We start from the raw sequence: 22361 nt of genomic DNA, 5'->3' as shown, positions 1-22361 counted from the left end.
TGTCAATCCATGGCCTCCTCTACCGTTGCAATGAGGCCACACTCAGGTTGGAGGAACATCACCTTATATTCTATCTGGGAAAACTTCAATCTGATGGCATGAATATCGATTTCTCAAACTTTCGGTAATGCCCCTCTCCCTTCCCCATCCCCTTTTCCCTCTCTCAGCTTATCTCCTTGCTGCCCATCACCTCCTTCGGGTGCTCCTCCCCCCTTTTTTTTCTTTCATCATCTTCTGTCTTCTCCTATCAGACTCCCCCTTCTCTAGCCCTGTATCTCTTTCACCAATCAACTTGCCAGCTCTTTACTTCATCCCTCCCCCTCCCAGTTTCATCCATCACCTTGTTTCTCCCTCCCCTCCATCCACCTTTTAAATTTTTTCTCCAGTCCCGCCAAAGGGTCTCAGCCTGTAATGTCGACTGTACCTTTTTTCCCCCCCATAGATACTGCCAGGCCTGCTGAGTTCCTCCAACATTTTGCGTATGTCGCTTGGATCTCCAGCATCTGCAGATTTTCTCTTGTTTGCGTAAATCTCTGCTGGCTTAAATGCCTTTTTCCAAAAATGAAGGAAGAAATTTTCTAAAATCATTGAGAACAAAATTTGCTTATAAATATAAAAGAATACAAAGGAGTGGATTTGTACTTGTAACTCTCTAAAACTGCTGGTTATCAAACACCACTTAATGATCAAGAAATGCATTCTTTTCCCTTGCTGACAGACTCCACAAGAAAGGTACGCAATCCCTGTCACACCCACCTTATCTCTGCGCATTTTACTGACCAGTTACAGAGCAGAGGTCACTAAGGGTAAAATCTGATCAATTGACCACACATTGACACAAAAGAGGAGGAAAGGAGGAAATTAACAGAAAGTAGAAATCGATGAAAGAATTCAAAATAAATCAAATTCGAAATTTTAACAGAACTGGAGCAAGGATCTGTGATCTACTGTATAATAAAAACAGAAATGCTGGAATAAGCAACACCTTTGGAAAGAGAAATCAGTGTACATTTCAGATCAAGGACCCTTCCTCAGAACTGGGAAAAGAATGGATGGCATAGTTTTCAAACTAGAGCAAGGGAGAGAAGTGAGGAACAAGACAAAAGACAATATAGAGATACGTTAAGGCAGGACAGCTGATCAAGATGATGAGCAGTCACAGTTGCATGGAACTTCAATTCTCAATCCCACTCACATTTCCACCGCTGCCATACTGAGGACCACTGTAAAATAGAACTTGCCTTTCATCTGTTTAGTCACTTTGCAACCTTCTGGAATGAGCAAAGAAGTTTTCAACTTCAAATTGCTCTCTCGTTGTTTTCCATTTTCACATACATGTCCCTTTCTCATCCCATTTTTTTTAAAAATGCCTTGCTGACAGTCAGTACTCATGCAACCTATCAGCTGAACTGTTTTAACCAAACTCCATAAAGTCTTTTGACTTGCACCTCACTCCTCCACCGAGCTGATTCAAAATTTATAAACTCTCCATTCTTCACAGTTATGAGGAAAGGTTTCTGACCCAAAACATTAACAGTTTTGTCCTTCTACAGATACTGCTTGACTGGTTAAGTTCTGGCAGTTATTTTTGTTTCAGATTCCAGCATCTGTAGTTTTGTTTGTTTTCCATCTCACCCCTCTAATTAGTCACTGTTTTTGGCATTATTATTGGCAGACAAAGCTCTTGTACAATACAAAGATGAGCTAAATGAAGAGTCAACTTCACCTTTCATGTCAACCACTTTGTTCCCAACTCCTCTACCCCTCACCCCCCAATGAAAAAGTCCCAGCCCAATGAAAAACTTGGATACTGCTCCTGTACCTGGCAAGATTCTTCCAGCATCCAATACAGAAGCAAAGTACTTTGGATGTTAGTTATCTGAAATAAAAACAGAAATACTTTGCAGGTCAGGCAACATCTGTAGAGACACAAAATGAATTAATATTGCAGATCGATGACCCTTCATTTGATTTGACTCAATGTTTGAGTTTTTTTTACTCTTTCCAGAGATGCTACCCGACCTGCCAAGTATTTTCAACATTTTTAAATTTAATTTCTTCTCACACAGGCTGGTTACTTGGACAGAATGCAAAAGACAAAATACACAAAGGCAGCACAACAGTTTGTGCTGCTGCCTCACAACTTCAAGGACCTTGGGTTTGATCTTAGCTGAGTGATGTCAGGGTTGAGTTTTCATGTTCTTCCCATGGCAGAGTGGGCTTCCTCCAGATGCTCCAGTTACTTCCCATATTCCAAAGACAGGTTGATAGGTTAATTGGCCACTGCAAATTACCCCCCTTAGTAGAAATTAACAGCAAAAAGAATCAAAGGGGGATTGGTGGGCATGTGTGAGAGAGAATTGGCTGCAGGGAAATAAGGAAATATAAAAGGAGAAGAAAATTGGACTATTGGGATTGCTCCTAGGAGCTAGTGTGGACCTGGTGGGCAGAATGGACTCCTTCTGAGTTATTATACATGAATTTGACCAGTGAATTCACTCCAATCCTGTCTCCCTCTCAGCCTACATGCTTGTAAAACCCAATAAATTAATATTACTTAAACCTACCTTTACTTAGGCTCACTCTCTACAATATCAATGCATTATCTTGATGACTTTGTTTATAAAATACACAGAGCCCTGCTAACATGCAATTTAGTGACTTATTGCAGGTGTACTTTGACACTGATTCACGACAGTGTTGCTCATCCAACAACAGATGAATTATCACAAGAAAAATTAGAGAAGTTAAAGCATTTTGCACATTTTCCTTTGTGGTGCTTGATGTTGAGACGGGGGAAGGAAGATGGAATCTTAAAACTTCTAGCTGATTGGGAGGCGAGTTTCTAATTAAGAACAGTTTTTTAAAAAATCAAAGCACCCTTACAATCATGTTATGGGTTCAAACTTCATTCTGCAGCAGGAATTATTTAATTCACTACAGGAGTGCTATATTCTTGACACAGTATATTTTAAATGTATAAATCCCATACTATGAGGAATAGAAATCATTCCCTCAACGAGCACCAATAAATCACTTAAGCAATCAAGCAGCCCATCCATACCTTTGCCAATAATTCACTATCCTTCAAGGAGTAGGTCACTTGAAGTATTTTGGATTATTTGAAAGGTCTATTGTGTTACATACATTAGGTTATTTATTCACTTTGGCACCACACAAGTGATAAAAACTCTGCTTCTAAAACACTTATGATAACACACATTTCTCAAATTTTATACACAAAGTTAGGCAGAATTTTTTTTTTAAAAAGCAAAGAAATGTCAGAACTTGAGTAAACAGTTTAGTTCAAATTCAGAGTTATCCCCTACCACACAGTCCTGGTCAGTGTACAAGTCTATCTATGTCAACAGGGATATCACATGTTTTGGAATAACACTGTCCAAATTGAAATTCAGTCTCAGGGACTCAGAGAAACCAACATACCTTCAGATCTCCAGTGGGCTCTGTTCACAAAGTCAAAACATGAGCAGTCAATTTCAGTATATATACACCCAGATTAACGACCAAATTATATTTTACCAATTCACTTTGTTTACATTGATTCTTTATATTCCCTGAACCAGACAAAATTCAATGTAAAATCCTGATCCAAGCACATTCTTTTTTATACTCCAGCCCATCTACCTTCAAAATGAACATTGTTACCAATTTACTGACAAAAGCAAATACATAGCAAGTCTTATTGCTTCTACGTCAATAGTTGTAGATGTTGCCAGCCTGCCTTCATGACCTATTATCCAGTTTTCAACAAATCTATTATATGCTCCTTTATCTCAATACCAGGGCAGAAAGAGAGAACTCAAGCCTCCAAATTTTCACTTGCTATTTGAAGTTACCTGTTCTCTAATTTGGCTTTTACTTGACAGCACTACAGTGATAGGAAATTCTTTGTAATGGATGATAGATACAAAACAATAGCTTGGTAGAATGATACAGCCTCTGAAGCACCAAGCAATGCTCACCACACCATGCTTCAATTAGATTACTTTAAATTGTTTTTATTTACAGCAGAGTGCAATGAGCCACAAGAAAAACACTATACCTACCCCACAATTTACTGAGTAATACCTGACACTATGTTAGCTGTGGGTCAATGGGTAAAATTTCTACTTCAAGTCTGAAGGTTTTGGGCTCACATATCAGTCAATAGATCTCAGCACCTAAATCTAAGTTACTCCAAGTCTGGGAACTAGAAAATTGCTGAGTTAAATCAGAGGTCCTGTCTGCTCTTTTAGACAGTTGCAAAAGACCCTGTAGCACTAAATACAGAACATATTCTCCCAATATCCTACCAAATGTCTTATGTCCTATCTTTAAATGACATCAGTAAAACAGATTAGCTGGTCATTATCACTTTGCTGTTACATTCTGCAGGAGGTATCTGCCCATTTCTTATAAATTGGATTAGCGAACAGTACAGCACAACAATCCCTTTTGACACACAATATTTTGCAGAACTACAAACGTTTGTAGTTAAACACCAATCAAATGAATCCCTTCTTATGCAATGTCTGTATCCTTTAATTTCTTGTACATTTATGTGCCATTTGAAGAGCCTCTTAAAACTAGTACATGTGCTCCACTGTCATATCCGCCCACTGTGTAAAAAAAACTTGTTCAGCACATTTCATTTGAATTTACCCCTCTCACCTTGAATGAATGCAACTTGCCAATCAACTTTCCAGCTCTTGGCTCCATCCCTCCCCCTCCTGTCTTCTCCTATCATTTTGGATCTCCCCCTCCCCCTCCCACTTTCAAATCCCTTACTCACTCTTCCTTCAGTTAGTCCTGACGAAGGGTCTCGGCCCGAAACGTTGAGATGCTGCCTGGCCTGCTGCGTTCACCAGCAACTTTGATGTGTGCTGCAATACTTCAGGTGCAGCCTGACTAGAGTGTTATAAAACTACAACATACAGTAATTTTCCAATCTTGAACTCAATGCCCTGTCTAATAAAGGCAAGCATGCCACACACCTTCTTTACCACCCTATCAACCTTTGCAGTGACTTGAACCTCAAGGTCTTTCTGCAAATCAACACTGTTAAAAGTCTTGCCACTAACAGAGTATTGTCCCATTACATTTGACCTCCCAACTGCAACACCTCACATGTGGCTGAAATAAATTCTATCCGACATTTCTCAACACATATTTGAAACTGATCTGCACCTCCCTGTATTCTACTATGCTATCTACACCACCATTGAGACAAGATGGATTGAACTACTGATTCGGAAAAGGCAAAAGGTGTGTTTCATGATACTCTCTGTGGTGCTCCAATGTGACAGTTTTGTTGTTCTCGTGTTCCCTCGACCTTGAACACCCAACGATCAAAGGCAGGCTGTTCAATTTACCAAGAGAGTTCTCCTCTGTGATCCTGACCGCAGTTTACATACCACCATCGGCCAACTGTGATCAGGCTCTTGAGATACTGCACGATGCTGTCTCCAAATAAGAAGCAGTCCACCCTAAGGCATTTCATATCATAGTCAGGTATTTTAATCAGGCTTGTTTGAAGAAATCCTGGCCCAATTACCATCAGCACATAACCTGTGGCACCAAAGGTCCAAACACACTCGACCACTGATATACTACAATAAGGAATACCTACTCTCCCATGCCTAGACCACATTTTAGGAAACCTAGTAACTTGGTTGTCCTCCTACCTGCATACAGGCAGAGGCAAAAGAGCAAGGCTCCAGAGATTAAGACAACAAAGGTGGTCACAGGAGGGAGAGGAGCAACTATGGGATTGCTTTGGACTAAGCCATGTTCCAGGACTCTGCATAATAGCACTTGCGTGTGGGACCTAGGACAGGTCCTCTGAAATGATAACGCTGAGGAACTCACCTCTGATTTCCCCAATGAGAACTGGCTCATGGATCTCCGGTTTCCTCCTCCTGAAGTCAATAATCAGCTCCTTGTTCTTGTGTAAGAGGTTGTTGTCGTGCGCCACTCAGCCAGGTTTCCAATCTCCTTCTGACATGCTGATTCATCACCACCTTTGATTCAGCCTGCAACAGTGGTGTCGTCAGCAAACTTAAATATGCCATTGGATTGTGTTTAGCCACACAGTCATAAGTGTAAACCAAGTGGGGGGCTAAGTCAAGCGACATAGCCTCCTACCACTTCACCCGTGAGCTGATTTTCTGAAGATTGTACCTGGACCTCTTGTACCTTTCTTGTCTCCAAACTTCTGACATGGCCCTCAGCAGATTGTGGATCTCGTGTTTCATCCAGGGCTTCTGGTTGGGGAAGACTCTGAATTTTGTGGGGACACACTCATCTACAACTGTTTTTATAAAGTCTATGACAACCATGGTGTATTCATTCAGATCCACAGATGAGTCCTTGAGCAACTGCAGCAACTCTACTTTCTTAAAAAGTTGCAAAGATTCAGCACAACATCTAAAACTTTGACAAACCTCTATAGATATGTCACGGAGAGTATATTGAGTGGCTGCATCCCCATTGAATGTGTGGGTTTTCCTCAGGTGCTCTGGTTTCTTTCCATGTACCAGATAGATGAATTGGCCATTGTAAATTGTCCCATGATTAGATTAGGGTTAATCAGGGTAGTGGGGTTGCTGGGGCAGTGTAGCTTAAAAAGTTGGAAGGGCCTACTCCATGCTGTATCAATCAATCTTATTGCTTGCCTCTCTCAATAACCTGCAGCATATCCCATCAGGCCCCAAGGATCAGCAATAGAAAGTCTGAGCAGTTTCAAGCCCCTGGGTGTCAACATCTCTGAGGATCCATCCTGGGATCAACATACTGATGCAATTATGAAGGCAGCATGACAGCAGCTATATTTCATTAAGAGATTGAGAAGAATTGGCATGTCACAAAAGACTCACGCAAATTTCTACAGATGTACCATGGAGAGTATTCTAACTGGCTGCATTACTGCAAACACGAGGAAATCTGCAGATGCTGGAAATTCAAGCAATACACATCAAAGTTGCTGGTGAACGCAGCAGGCCAGGCAGCATCTCTAGGAAGAGGTACAGTTGACGTTTTGGGCCGAGATCCTTCATCCTGACCAAGGGTCTTGGCCCGAAACGTCGACTGTACCTCTTCCTAGAGATGCTGCCTGGCCTGCTGCGTTCACCAGCAACTTTGATGTACATTGGTTGCATTACTATTTGGTATGGCAGGGCTACTTCACAGGATTGGAAAAAGCTGCAGAGGGTTGTAAACTCAGCCAGCTCCATCATGGGCACTAGCCTCCCCAGCATCCAGGACACCTTCAAAAGGCGATGCCTCAAAAGGCAGTACCATTCAGGACCACCACCACCCAAAACATGCCCTCTTCTCATTACTGCCATCAAATAGGTGGTACAAGGGCCTGAAGACACACACTCAACGTTTCAGGAACAGCTTCTTCTCCTCCATCATCAGGTTTCTGAATGGACAATAAACCCATCAACACCACCTCCCTATTTTTTCCCTTTTTTTTGCACTACTTAAATTTCTTTTTATATATTTCACATTGTAATTTTTAATTATGTATTGCAATGTACTGCTGTCACAAAATAAATTTCATGACATATGCCAGTGAAGTTAAACCTGATTCTGATCTTATCCGCCCTATCATTCTTTACGAGTCTCAATACTACTTCTTACTTTATCTCAAAATGTGCTGACACGGTGGCACACTCTGTATTGTTCTCACAATCCTCTTCATCCATATCCTTGATAAATACTAATGCAATATACTCAATTTGAACATCACCCATGTCCTCTACATCTAAGCACACGTTCCCTCCTTTATCTTTGAGTGGCCCTACCCTCTCCCCAGTTATCCTTTTGCTCTTGAGGGAAATCTAGAATGCCTTTGGGTTCTCTTTAATTCTACTTGCCAAGGACTATCCATGTCCTCTTCTGACTCTCCCAACTCCCTTCTTGAGTTTCTTTATGATCCTCAAGAGCTCCATTTAATTTTAGCTTCCTTTTACTTCTTGACTAAGATCATCCTTGACATTCCTTGACATTGCCATACTTATTCTTCTTTCTTACTGGGAAATACCTGTCCTGTACTCAGTGCAGTTAGTCTTTAAATACTGTTCATGTCAGATGTAGACTTGCCCTCAGTCACCTTTTTGTAATTACCCCTCCCAAGTTTCTGCTGAATACTCCTGCAATTTGAATTTAGTTCTTTCCCTCAAGGTTCATACTTATCCTCATCTATAGCCACTCACCTATAGCCATTTCAAAATTTAAGTTTTTAAGGTCATAAACTCCTTAAGAACTTAATTACTAGATGTCAAGAAGCCCAATCATCATCAAAAGTGAGATAGAAACACAATTCATCCTCAATAAGCCATTGGCATGTCAGAATTTCTATTTTTTTTTACCGGACTTAAACCCAACTAGGATTACCCTTCACAAACAAGAGAAAATCTGCAGATGCTGTAAATCTAAACAACACACACACACAAAATGCTGGGAGAAACGCAGTAGGCCAGGCAGCACCTATGGAAAAGAGTCCTGCAGAAGGGTCTTGGCCCGAAAAGTCAACCATACTCTTTTCCATAGATAAACAACAGGAATTCTGCAGATGCTGGAAATTCAAGCAACACACATCAAAGTTGCTGGTGAACGCAGCAGGCCAGGCAGCATCTCTAGGAAGAGGTACAGGCAACGTTTCAGGCCGAGACCCTTCGTCAGGACTAACTGAAAGAAGAGATAGTAAGAGATTTGAAAGTGGGAGGGGGAGGGGGAGATCCAAAATGATACGAGAAGATAGGAGGGGGAGGGATGGAGCCAAGAGCTGGACAGGTGATTGGCAAAAGGGATATGAGAGGATCATGGGACAGGAGACCCAGGGAGAAAGACGGGGGGGGGACCCAGAGGATGGGCAAGGGGTATAGTCAGAGGGGGGGAGAGGGGGAGGGGGAGGGGGAGGGGGAGGGGGAGGGGGAGGGGGAGGGGGAGGGAGAGGGAGAGGGAGAGGGAGAGGGAGAGGGAGAGGGAGAGGGAGAGGGAGAGGGAGAGGGAGAGGGAGAGGGAGAGGGAGAGGGAGAGGGAGAGGGAGAGGGAGAGGGAGAGGGAGAGGGAGAGGGAGAGGGAGAGGGAGAGGGAGAGGGAGAGGGAGAGGGAGAGGGAGAGGGAGAGGGAGAGAATGAATGAATATAAATAAATAACGGATGGGGTACGAGGGGGAGGAGGGGCATTAACGGAAGTTAGAGAAGTCAATGTTCATGCCATCAGGTTGGAGGCTACCCAGACGGAATACAAGGTGTTGTTCCTCCAACCTGAGTGTGGCTTCGTCTTTACAGTAGAGGAGGCCGTGGATAGACATATCAGAATGGGAATGGGATGTGGAATTAAAATGTGTGGCCACGAGGAGATCCTGCTTTCACTGGCAGAGCGTAGGTGTTCAGCAAAGCGGTCTCCCAGTCTGTGTCGGGTCTCGCCAATATATAGAAGGCCACATCGGGAGCACCGGACGCAGTATATCACCACAGCCGACTCACAGGTGAAGTGTCACCTCACCTGGAAGGACTGTCTGGGGCCCTGAATGGTGGTAAGGGAGGAAGTGTAAGGGCATGTGTAGCACTTGTTCCGCTTACAAGGATAAGTGCCAGGAGGGAGATCAGTGCTTCCCTTCCTCCATCATCAACTCTGCTCTCAAACGCATCTCCCCCATTTCACGCACATCTGCTCTCACTCCATCCTTCCATCACCCCACTAGGGATAGGGTTCCCCTTGTCCTCACCTACCACCCCACCAGCCTCCAGGTCCAACATATTATTCTCCGTAACTTCCGCCACCTCCAACGGGATCCCACCACTAAGCACATCTTTCCCTCCCCCCTTCTCTCTGCTTTCTGCAGGAATCGCTCCCTACGCGACTCCCTTGTCCATTCGTCCCCCCCATCCCTCCCCACCGCTCTCCCTCCTGGCACTTATCCTTGTAAGCGGAACAAGTGCTACACATGCCCTTACACTTCCTCCCTTACCACCATTCAGGGCCCCAGATAGTCCTTCCAGGTGAGGCGACACTTCACCTGTGAGTGGGCTGGGGTGATATACTGCATCCGGTGCTCCCGATGTGGCCTTCTATATATTGGCGAGACCTGACGCAGACTGGGAGATCGTTTTGCTAAACACCCACACTCTGTCCACCAGAGAAAGCAGGATCGCCCAGTGGCCACACATTTTAATTCCACGTCCCATTCCCATTCTGATATGTCTATCCACGGCCTCCTCTACTGTAAAGATGAAGCCACACTCAGGTTGGAGGAACAACACCTTACATTCCGTCTGGGTAGCCTCCAACCTGATGGCATGAACACTGACTTCTCTAACTTCCGTTAATGCCCCACCTCCCCCTCGTACCCCATCCGTTATTTATTTATATACACACATTTTCTCTCTCTCTCTCTCTCCTTTTTCTCCCTCTATCCCTCTGACTATACCCCTTGCCCATCCTCTGGGTTTTCCCCCCTCCCCCTTTTCCTTCTCCCTGGGCCTCCTGTCCCATGATCCTCTCATATCCCTTTTGCCAATCATCTGTCCAGCTCTTGGCTCCATCCCTCCCCCTCCTGTCTTCTCCTATCATTTTGGATCTCCCCTCCCCCTCCCCCCCCCACTTTCAAATCTCTTACTAGCTTTTCCTTCAGTTGGTCCTGACGAAGGGTTTCGGCCAGAAACGTCGACTGTACCTCTTCCTAGAGATGCTGCCTGGCCTGCTGCGTTCACCAGCAACTTTGATGTGTGTTGCTTGAATTTCCAGCATCTGCACAATTCCTCGTGTTTACTAATGAGTTCCTCCACCATTTTGTATGTTTTGCTTAATGATACCCTTGTAAACAACAACAACTCACACCTCCATCTAATGACCCCATTGCAAATAAATTTACATGGGTATCAGAGGAAAGTACCTTTGAACTAATACTGCAGAACCCTTCTTTGTCTATTTTGACAACTTCAGAACAGAAAAATTAAAGGACAGAGAAAGATGGGAAAAATGCACCTGTCAATTTTTTTTTCCATACTTACCTCAAGAACACACATTTTTGTCAAATTTATCAGATTTTCACCTTGAACACTTAGGAGGAGCTACGTGGAGGTGACTGGGTTTAGGTTGTATTTTAAGCTGATGATCCTGTTTTGCAAATAGGAGGCAGTGTCCACAGAAGCAGGCATTATCTGGAACATATCCAGAATCAACTCAGACCCTCAAGGCCCTTTTGTAGCTTATACAAGCTGGAGTTGGCAAAATATCTGTTTGTTCTTTGTGCAGTTTGGACCTTCTGGTAGATAAATCTGTCTTTTAGCCATAAAAGGAACAGCATTACCTTTTCCCCAGATTCAGTTGGGTAGGCTGCTAACACGTCAAGGCTTTGGATACCTACACAGCAAGTCTCTGAAACATGAAGCTAACGAAAGTACAAGGCCAGAAGTCACAAAAGTACAAAGTTGCTAAACGAAAAAATGCTAAGTTGGGGGGTGGGGTGGGAATAGATTGACCAGAGTGTAACTAAGCTCATGTACTGTCTTTGAGTATCATTTCCTCTAATAAAGCTACCAAAAAAGTGTCAATCTCCAATACCTGCCAAAGAAATTACTTCAAACATGTTTGAGCAGAACACTTCAAATGTGTATACTTTGTCACTCCTCAAAAAGCAACAATAGTTTTCAAGAATAAGAATTTAAATTCCTTATTTTTTAAAAAATTAAACCAGTATAAGCTGCTTCCTGAAATCAATTATTGATTTGACAAAATATTGAGATACTTTAATGTACAGTGCCTTGAAAAAGTATTTTGCCCCTACAGCTATTTTCATATTTTACTGTCTCATTTTCTAAATTTAATATATATTAAGTAGGATTTTTAAGCTAGCCGATAAAACATTCTGCATCATGTCAAATCAAAAGAAAAACTCTAAAACCTGTCAACAAGTTACTAAAAATTAAAAACCAAAATTGTGAAGCTGAAAGAGTATTCACCCTCTTTGTAATTACGTACTATGCTAAATTTCCTCAGGTGCAATACTATACTAACCTAACCAACTCACTCAATTTGTTAATACAGAAAATTGTAAGATCACCTGCTTTCAATGAATTCATAAGAATAAATACCCCGCTTTCTCAGTATGGTAGATTTTCTTTCTTTCTTTTTAAATCTTTTTATTGAGTAAGTATACAAAAAAGGTAAGCCATATAAACATTAATACAATGTTAAAGTATAATAAAATTCCAAAAGATAACAATACCAAAAAGAAAATACTACAAACAATGTAATTTAAGCATAAGAAACCAAGATAGGTAGATTTTCAACAGACCAAACCAAAGACGAAGCACAAATCTGGGGAAGGGTACAAGACCATCTTAAAGCCACTGAACATACCTCTTAACTCAATGCAGTCCATCGTGAAAAAATGGAAAAAAGTACCACACTGCCTAGGTCAGGCTGCACTTCTAAACTTCGAATAGCACTTCTAAGAGAGGTTACTGTGATACCAACAGTCACTCCGAGTGAGCTACAGAAGTCAATGGCTGTAACTGAAGATGAAGTTCATGGCTCTATAATCTCCAAGGCCTTGCACAAAAAGGGTATTTATGGCAGAGTGGCAAGGAAGAAGCCCTGGCTAAAGAAAAAACCTGTAAAGACTTTGCAATGTGTTAGTTAGAATATAATGTAAAGATGTGGAAGAAGGTTTTGTGGTCTGATGAGACTAAAGTGGAACTTTTTGGCTTAAACACATTAAGTGGTTCATGTTGAGTAAATATGATAGCACGCATCAGCCAGGTAACACCATCCCTACTGTAAAGTATTGTGGAGGTGGTATCATGCTATGGGGATGCTTTTCAGCGGCAGGGACTGGAAATCTGGTCAGGATTGATGGAAAGATGAATGCTTCTAAATACAGAGAGATCCTGGATAAAAACCTACTCGCCTCTGCCAGAAATCTTAAACTGGGGAGGAAGTTCATCTTTCAGCAGGACAACAACCCAAAGCACACTGCCAGAGCACCAATAGAGTGGGTTCAAATGAAGAAAATTGATGTCCTTGAGTGGCCCAGTCACAGACCTGACCTCAAACCGATCAAACATCTCTATCAAGACATCAAGACTACTGTCCACCATTGTTCCCCAACTAACCTGGCACAAATTGAGCAATTTTGCAAGGAGGAATGGAAAATCTTGCCCCATCATGTTGTGCAAAGCCTATAGAGACTTATCCAAAAAGACCACTGGCTGTAATAGCTGCGAGAGGTGTTTCAACCAAGTACTGAGCAAAGGGGGATGAATATTTCTGAACTGCTGATGTTTCAGTTTTTGAATTTTTAGTTTTTGATACTTTACAATTTTCCCTGCATTTTAGGGTCTACTGTGAAAGAAGGAGCACGTGATTCACAAACAAGAATTCTCAGTTAAGTTGTTCAAAATCCCTGGTTGGAATACTCATATACGAACAAAGGGTTGGGGGCTGAATACTTTTACAAGTCACCGTAGAATATAAAATGTATCACACTACACTTAGAAAGCTGGACTGACAAATATGGCAAAAAATTTACTCAGCTACATACACGGGCACCTTCTCGTGTAGCTCCAGCAACTGGTTCTCCCTACAAAATTACTGAAAATAAGTCCTCTTAAGTATATTACAAAGAGGTTTAAATGTAGTGTCCTTATATAATGCATTATTTTGTGTTTACTTTAACAAAGACTTGCATTGTTTTAATCTGGATTCAGTTCACTCAATGTATTTAATACCTACAGAGTTCTACTTAACCAAACCATCCCACATTCATTTCAACAAAAGACATCCTAATCCAAGCATAAAAGCATACACAAGTTTCAAATTCAGCATCTTAAAAACAACTAACAAGCAAGTTCCACCTCAACACCAAAGTGCATGCAGTGTTAGAAGTCAACTTGAAATTCCCTCCCCTGGCACCAACTCCATAAAGTATCTGATCACTACTGAGCAACCCAGGATAGAAATCAAGCATATACATCAATATCAGGCATAAAATCTCTTTAGTATTATTCAGATAGTGGTGTAGTACTTTTTACATCTACCTGAGGAACAAACAGGGCCCATTGTACAATGTCATCTGACATGGCTCTTCATGAAGTTGTCTTTCATCAAAAAATAAACCAGAATTAAGACTGAAAGTTCCTCATCTGAAGCAATGTTGATTGTAGTTTGGTAGGTTTGCACAAATAGCCCTATGTTTAATCTTGATGAGCATTGCATTATTTTACATAAACTTGAAGTTCAATACATTTGTGGTTGTCCATATCTGTTCAGTCATAGTTTTGAATTTACTTGGCAATGCATTTTGGTTTTTTTTCCTACCTCAAATGACTTGTACACTGGGTACTTTAGACTTTACAATAAGTTGGTAATAGCACTTATCATTAACCCCAATTCCCAGAGTTGCTAGTCAGTTACTTTCTTCAACCCACTGCAATTCACATGGTAAAGGCGTTGCCTCTGTACAGTTAGGTAATGCTCAAGCATTTTAGGTGATGGAATGACAATAGGAAGGGACCTCCAGACGATATCATTTCCTTGCCCCTCAAGATCATAGGGATTATGGTTTTGGGAGGTGTTGTCAAAGCAGCCCAAGTTGCCACAGTACATTTTGTAGATGATGTGCACTGCAAGCATGGTGACCCAGTAGTAGAGAGATAGAAGTGTCTGATCAATTGGGTGCCAATTCCTAACATCACATTTTTTGACTGTGGCTGGAGCCACACTAAGCCAGGCAATTAGTTAGCACATACACCTGTGTAACAACACAGAGGGGTGACCATTAGAGCCATCAAGTCCACTCTAACTCCCAGGGGAAAAAATGCCATTAGTACCATTCTCTCTTTATTTCTCCATGCCCCTACAACTTATTATCTCACACATGTCCATCAACTCCAGATTTTTTTTTTGCCACTAACCTGCATCAAGAGATCATTTTGAGCATTTTCTGGTCGCCACTCACAGATCCAATCTGCTAATTAAATTTGCTGATGACACCACACTTATTGGCCTAAATCTGAAATAATAATTAGGCAGCCTACAGGGAGGAAGTCATCACCCTGACACAGTGGTGTCAAGAAAACAACCTCTCCCTCTACGTCACAAAAACAAAGGAGCTGGTTGTGGGCTACAGGAGGAATGGAGACAGGCTAACCCCTATTGACATCAATAGATCTGGGGTTGAGAGGATGAACAGCTTTAAGTTCCTCAGCATAAACATCACCAAGGATCTCACATGGTCTGTACACACCAGCTGCGTGGTGAAAAAGGCACAACAGTGCCTCTTTCACCTTAGACGGTGGAAGAAGTTTGGTATGACCCCCCCACCCCAAATTCGAAGAAGTTTCTATAGGGGCACAATTGAGAGCATCCTGACTGGCTGCATCACTGCCTGGTATGGGAACTGTACCTCCCTTAATCGCAGGACTCTGCAGAGAGTGGTGCAGACAGCCCAGCGCACCTGTAGGTGTAAACTTACCACTATTCAGAATATTTACAAAGAAAGGTGTGGAAAAAGGGCCCAAAGGATCACTGGAGACCTTAATCACCCCAACCACAAACTGTTCCAGCTGCTACCATTGGGAAAACAGTACCACAGCATAAAAGCCAGGACCAGCAGGCTCCAGGACAGCTTCTTCCACCAGGCCGTCAGACTGCTTAATTCATGCTGGCGCAACTGTATCTCTATGTTATATTGACTATCCTGTTGAAATAAAATGAATTGGCACATGACAAGCTTCGGCAACAGTGGGGACCTCAAGAGGTAGGAATGAATCAGGTACTTAGTTGATCCGGCTTAAGATTTCTGTGAACGCTTGAAGTGTTCTCTTTGGCACACATGCTGGACTCTAAAATGGGGATGCTTTTTTTTAAAACACTCTTGCCTCAAACCATTTAATTGTCTAAACTACACTCAGTAGCCACTTTATTAGGTATTTCCTGTACCTAATAAAGAGACCAATGAGTATACGTTTGTGGTCTTATGCTGCTGTACCCCATCCACTTCAAGATTCAACGTGTCGTGCATTCAGAGATGCTCTTCTGCACACCACCGTTGTAACACGTGGTTATTTGAGCTACTGTCATCTTCCTGTCAGCTTGAACCAGTTTGGCCATTCTCCTCTGACCTCACTCATTAACAAGGCATTTTTGGCCACAAAACTGCCACTCACTGGATGATTTTTTTTTTTGTTTTTCGCACCATTGTCTGTAAACTCTAGAGACTGTTGTGCGGAAAAATCCCAGGAGATTAGCAGTTTCTGAGATACTCAAGACACCCAATATGGCACCTGCTACAGGAAGTACAGGGCTCAGAAGCATCTAGGAAGGCACGGATCAATGCTGCTCAGTAGACCATGAACTTTGTGCCATATCTGAGGTCTCGACCCCTTTCCTCAATTGACTAAAGATGGTTCAGGCACATTTTCAGCATCAATGTCTGCCTTCCCCAAGCTGGCACCTGAGATATTAGATGTAATTCATAATTTTCAGGATCTTGCCATGAATCTTTATCTAAGAAAGCAGTGTTGCAAAGCCAGAGGAGGTTGGTAGTAGAGGATTTTGCCTTGCAGGTGTTGAGTGTAAAACATAGTTTACCGTGCAGTGGATTATGGTTAATTGGGCCAAGGGTTAATTAGGGCAGCCTTTTATCTGGGATAACTCTTAAAGAACAAAAACTCAATCGAGAAGATAGCTGGGATCCCCTTCGTTTATTGGGACACTATGCTGCTTACTTTGGGCAGGTGACTGTTGCCAGTTTCTAACGGAAAATGAAACTTCACTACTTCAACAATTTAGGAATTATAAAGGTACTGTATTGACAATCATCTTGAATGTTATAATGAAAAAGAAGATTTGGAGGATGGAATTGTTGAAAGCATTGTTTGAAGGCAGTCCATTATCTGCACTAGGTGTCTGTGCTGATTTTGTTCATTTACAGTCAATCAAAAGAACATGGCAGCATGCACTGGATGAATTCCTCCATGGGTAATTATTGGAAATATACAGTTTTATAGTACTATAAAGGTATTGGTAGTGTTCTAATTTGCTCTGTATTTCATTTAAATTGTTACTCAGTTAAATGGTAGTTTATCTTTTTTAATACTTAACTATTTCCATGAAACTTTGGCTAACTGGGGCAACCACTTAACTGGGCCAAAATGCACCGGTCCCAGTGTTTCCCAATTAACTGGAATCCATTGTATTTGCATCACTGAGTTTCTCTCTCCTGCTCACACAAACACAGGCCAGTAGACTTTAAATATAACCAAAGTGCACTACAAGGGACATATACATCTGGCAACTGTTCTGAGTATTTTCTCCTTCCTCAAAAGGTGAGATGATAATTCACCTCATACATATTTATTGGACATTAATTGGTGGAAAGTGGTTGCTGTGCTGCTCAAAAAGCAATGCCCTGTCCTTTGACTTGTTCAACAATATTCACAGTACAGGTTTCCTCCGCCATCCGAAGGTAGAGCGTTCCTATGAAACGGTTCATATGCCAGAATGTTGAAGAAGCAATTACCATTTATTTATATGGGAAAAATTTGTCAGCGTTCGCAGACCCAAAAATAACCTACCAAATCATGCCAAATAATACATAAAACCTAAAATAACAGTAACATATAGTAAAAGCAAGAATGATATGATAAATACACAGCCTATATAAAGTAGAAATACTTTTCTACGATCACTGCCGCACTGTTCTCCGTAACGAAAATCTCACGCAAGCGCTCTCGGCAGAAAATCTCACATAAGCGCACTTGGCAGAAACACTCTCTCCAGTAACCTTTAAGCTATGAAGCTGCCAAATCATACCAAATAACGCATAAAAATACACAGCCTATATAAAGTAGAAATAATGTATGTACAGTATAGTATCATTTACCGAATTAGGAAGACAGCGCCGAGCACACTGATGATGGTGTGTTAGGCTGAATCGTCAGAGGCTGGGGTGGTGCAGTGGCCTCCACCCTCCGGGCCGCCAACTGATACATTGCCGCGAAGCAGTGGTGCAGCGGTAGCCGGGATGCACCCAGCACATCTTTAAGCAAAAAGCCAAAAAAACAAGCTAATTAATTAGGTGCCACCCCACACGTAATTAATTAGCTTGTTTATTTCCACTTTTTTCTTAAAGATGTGCTGGGTGCGTCCCGGCTACCGCTGCATTCTCCGCAGCAATGTATTGGTCCATGGCCCGGGGGTTGGGGTGGTGGGACACTGGGGTGTCATCTCATCATCATCCGTTTCCATCACAGAAGAAGATGACCTGCCTGCCATGTCTGCCTACCTCGATGTTGAAGGTCGAGGTTTGTCGTCTGCTGTGTCTGATGTGGAAGGCTTGAAAAACGACAATATGCTTGACTGCTAGCCTCGCACATTTTTCTGTCATCTCATGCAGTTGCTTCACGTCCAGTTCCTGGACGACTTCACTTTCGGTCCATTCGCTACTACATTCGGTTTCGATTGTTATCCTTTCCTCTTCTAATTGCATCAGCTCTTCATCTATCAGTTCTTGGTCATGGGATGCCAAAACCTCTTCAACATCATTTTCGTCAACTTACACAAGCCAAACTCACTTTGTCCTTGCTTCGCTCACCACGATCGAAATGCTTAATTATGTCTAGTTTTACGCTAAGTGTAACACCCTTACAAGCTCCTTTAGGCTTTTCTGATACCGTAGAACTCAGCTTGCCAACGGCTGCTCACAGGCACGTGTTTTAGTAATGCTGGTGAGCATGCAGTTCTGGGGGAGGAGTGGCTGCTCGGGATGCGCTCTGCCTTTTATCGCGCGCGGACTTTTTTCGTAACAGTGAAAACACCTCTGTTAGCAAAAACCGGTAACTAATGTAGGTCTTTCATAACAGTGAAGTTTCATAAAGCAAACGTTCAAAAAGCAAGGGACACCTGTATTATAGCAAGCATTGTGATTTAAATAGCAACAAACTACTCATTTTCTAGATAGTCATACAAATTACAAGCCTGATCACATTCCTTTCAGACCTTAGGTTAGAAAATATACTCACAAAAATGAGAATTCTTGTAAGTTAGTCTAAAATCTCTCTGCTGCATCAAGGAGTTGCTGCAATTTGAAATGTAAAAGCCCATGGGAACCACGATAGAATGACAAATTGAATCCAAAACTGCCTCAGTGGTAGGAAGCAAACAATAATTGACAGATGTTTTGTGACTGGAAGGGGCTCTACAAGAATCAGGACACAGTGCCTTGATTTTTGTAATCTATATTAATATGATTTAGACCCAAATGTAGAGAAGAGGATAAAGAGGTTTACACATGGCATAAAAATTGTCAGTACAATTGATCACGTCAAAGAAAGATTTAAAAAAGTAAACAAATTTTGAGAATTTGGTCAAAAAAAAGGTAATTGAAATTTCATCATGAAAGTGAGGTGACAGATTTATGAACAAGCAACAAGACAACTGAATCTACAATAAATAGGAGGCTAATGAGTCATGTGAAAAAACTTTAAGTATATGGATTCTTAAATAATTTTGAATATACAGGCAGGAGAAGAAGATGGGGGTGCGACGCAGTACACGCAGCTCTCCGGTGAAATGATATCATATTTGTAAGTAGGATGCCGTGCACAATTCAGATTTGATGGAGACAGACGTGTGAAGCGCAGAGGAACATCTGGAGAAAACTTCTGAAATGCCCGGTTCACTGCCGCTGCCACTGTGCGATTGAGAATCTCCGGAGGGAAGGCCCCAAAATCCCTGGCTTTGCCTGCTGCTGGCTACCGAGGCTGGGGTCGAAGCGTTCGGCAGAGATGGTGCTCGGTACTCGGTGTCGGAGGCTCGAAGTTTTCGGACGACTCAGAATCGGACTGTGGTCGGGCATGGCAGGGAGAGCTTTCTTCCTTCTTCCATCTGCGTGAGATGTGGGACTTTCGAGAGACTTTGAACTTTTTTACTGTGACGATGGCCTGTCCTTCATCAAGTTATGGTATTGTTGCATTGTTGTAACTATATGTTATAATTATGTGGTTTTTGTTAGTTTTTCAGTCTTGGTCTGTCCTGTGTTTGTGATATCACACCGGAGGAATATTGTATCATTTCTTAATGCATGCATTACAAAATGATAATAAAAGAGAACTGTGTGTCCTCATAATCTAATCTAATCTAATAGCTATCTATCGGTACTCAAAAATTGATGGACTTCGGACTACAGACTCAGGTTGTGAGTGCAGTTACCCTTTAAGAAAATGCAGAGACAGCATGCTGGTTTACAGGTACAATTGAAACGCCGAGGTCTCAGACCTCCGACCCCCACTCCAGACTAACCTGCTGGCAAATGTACAGTCTCCAGGAATTAAAACTGAGAACCTCAGAGCAAGATTACCGTACCAGAGGGACATTATGGACTTTGCTTCACGGAAACATGGTTGTACCCAACCATTTTGGACATAGCGCTGCAGCTCGATGCGACGAAACACAGTTTTAAGATCGTAAACCAGCGGGTTGTTGTTATGTCTCCTGCTCGCTGTGAAAGTGGGGGACATCCCCCTCTCCCTTGCTAGGGAGAGAGAGAACCTGTGAGTTGTCGAATTTGGATGAAATGCAAAGTTTTTGGGGTAACTTTGGTCTGTGTCTTTGTTATTGCTTAGCACACGCTTGGACTCGGTGACTGTACCGATGCACTTTTTTTTTGCTGGTGGGAGGAGGGGGTATCGTTGCTCGCTGCCGCTTCTGCGCGGGAGGGGGACTTTGGGGTTCTCACATTTAACTGTCGTTTATTCTTTGGGGCACTTCGCTGTTTTCGTGGATGTTTGCAAAGATAAAGCATTTCAGAATGTATATCGTATACATTTCTCTGACATTAAATTTGACCTTTGAACCTTTGAATGTGTGCATGCTTTCAAGAACATACCAGGCATACCCAAACCAAAAGCCATGGATGAAATTGGAGATTCGTAGTCTGCTGAGGGCTAGATCTGTGGCATTCAAGACCGGTGATTCAGAACTATATAAGCAGTCCAGGTACAACCTTGAGGTTACAGACAGAAATGGATACACATAAGCTCTGGCATGGTTTGCGGGCTAATACTACAAAATGAAACCAAACATCATGAATGACTGTGATGCTTCACTCCCAGATGAGCTCATCGCCTTTTATGCACATGTTAAAAGGGAGAGTGAAACTACAACTGTACATATCCCTGCGGCATCTGGTGACCCTGTGATCTCCATCTCAGAGGCCGACATCAGAACATCTTTCAAGAGGATGAACCCTCACATGCCACCAGATCATGGTGGTGTAGCTAGTAGGGCTCTCAAAGCCTGCCCCAACCAACTGGCGGAACTGTTCAAGGACATCTTCAATCTCTCACTGATATAGTCAGAAGTTCCCACCTGTTTCAAAAGACAGATAATCATACCAGTATCCAAGAAGATCAGGGTGAGTTGCATCAACAACTATTGCCTAGTGGCACTCACATCTACTGTAATGAAGTTCTTCAAGAGGTTGGTCATGGCTAGAATCAACTCCTGCCTAAGCAAGGACCTGGACCCGTTGCAATAGATCTACAGTGGATGTAACCTCACTGGCTCTCCACTCAGCCTTGGATCACTTGGATAACAGTAATAACTATGTCAGGCTGCTGTTTATTGATTGCAGCTCAGCTCAACACCATCATACTCTCAGTACCAATCAACAAGCTCCAAAACCTGGGCATCTATACCTCCTTCTGCAACCAGATCCTTGACTTCCTCACTGGGAGACCACAGTCTGTAAGGATTGGAAACAACATCCCCTTCTTGTTGACACTCAACACTGACACATTTCAAGGATGCATGCTTAGCCCACTGCTCTATGCCCACGACTGTATGGCTCAGCACAGTTTAATGCCATCTATAAATTTGTCAATGACAACTATTGCTGGCAGAATTTCAGATGGTGATGAGAAGGCAAACAAGAGTGAGATAGATCAGCTGGTTGAGGGTTGTTGCAACATCAATGTTAGTAAGACCAAGGAATTGATTGTGGGAAGTTGAGGGAACACACGCCAATCCTCAGCAAGGGATCAGTAGTGGAAAGAGTGAACAGTTTCAAGTTCCTGAGTGTCAACATCTTTGAAGATCTATCCTGGGTCCAACATATTGATGCAGTTACGAAGAAGGTACAACAGTGGCTATACTTCATTAGGAGTTTGAGGAGACTGTTACGTCACCAGACACTCACAAATTCTACAGATGTAGCATGGAGAGCATTCTAACTGGTTCCATTACCGTACAGTCTGGATGGGCCATTGCACTGGATCAGAAAAAGCTGCAGATGTTTGCAAACTCAGCCAGGTCCATCATGGTTACAAGCCTCCCCAGCATCG

General features: G+C 42.4%; 1 protein-coding gene across 15 annotated transcripts in view; it reads right to left on the bottom strand.

Moving 5' to 3' along the window:
• Nucleotides 1-22361, bottom strand: part of ikzf4 (IKAROS family zinc finger 4) — a 172249-nt gene that overhangs the window by 125835 nt on the left and 24053 nt on the right. For 3 of the 15 annotated variants that reach the window (XM_063037590.1, XM_063037592.1, XM_063037591.1), the window contains exons 2-3: nucleotides 5869-6032; nucleotides 1823-1879 (exon numbers count right to left, since the gene is read on the bottom strand). The exons of 10 other annotated variants lie outside the window; for them this stretch is intronic. In XM_063037590.1, the coding sequence (XP_062893660.1) occupies nucleotides 1823-1879; nucleotides 5869-5898 (87 nt within the window). In that variant the 5' untranslated portion in view covers nucleotides 5899-6032. The remainder of the gene's footprint in view (nucleotides 1-1822; nucleotides 1880-5868; nucleotides 6033-22361) is intronic. 2 more of the 15 variants (XM_063037596.1, XM_063037598.1) reach the window with 2 other exon arrangements.

The sequence above is a fragment of the Mobula hypostoma genome, chromosome X1, assembly GCF_963921235.1.
Source record: "Mobula hypostoma chromosome X1, sMobHyp1.1, whole genome shotgun sequence".
In the NCBI taxonomy this organism is placed as follows: Eukaryota; Metazoa; Chordata; class Chondrichthyes; order Myliobatiformes; family Myliobatidae; genus Mobula; species Mobula hypostoma.
This window is presented reverse-complemented; position numbering and strand designations above follow the sequence as displayed.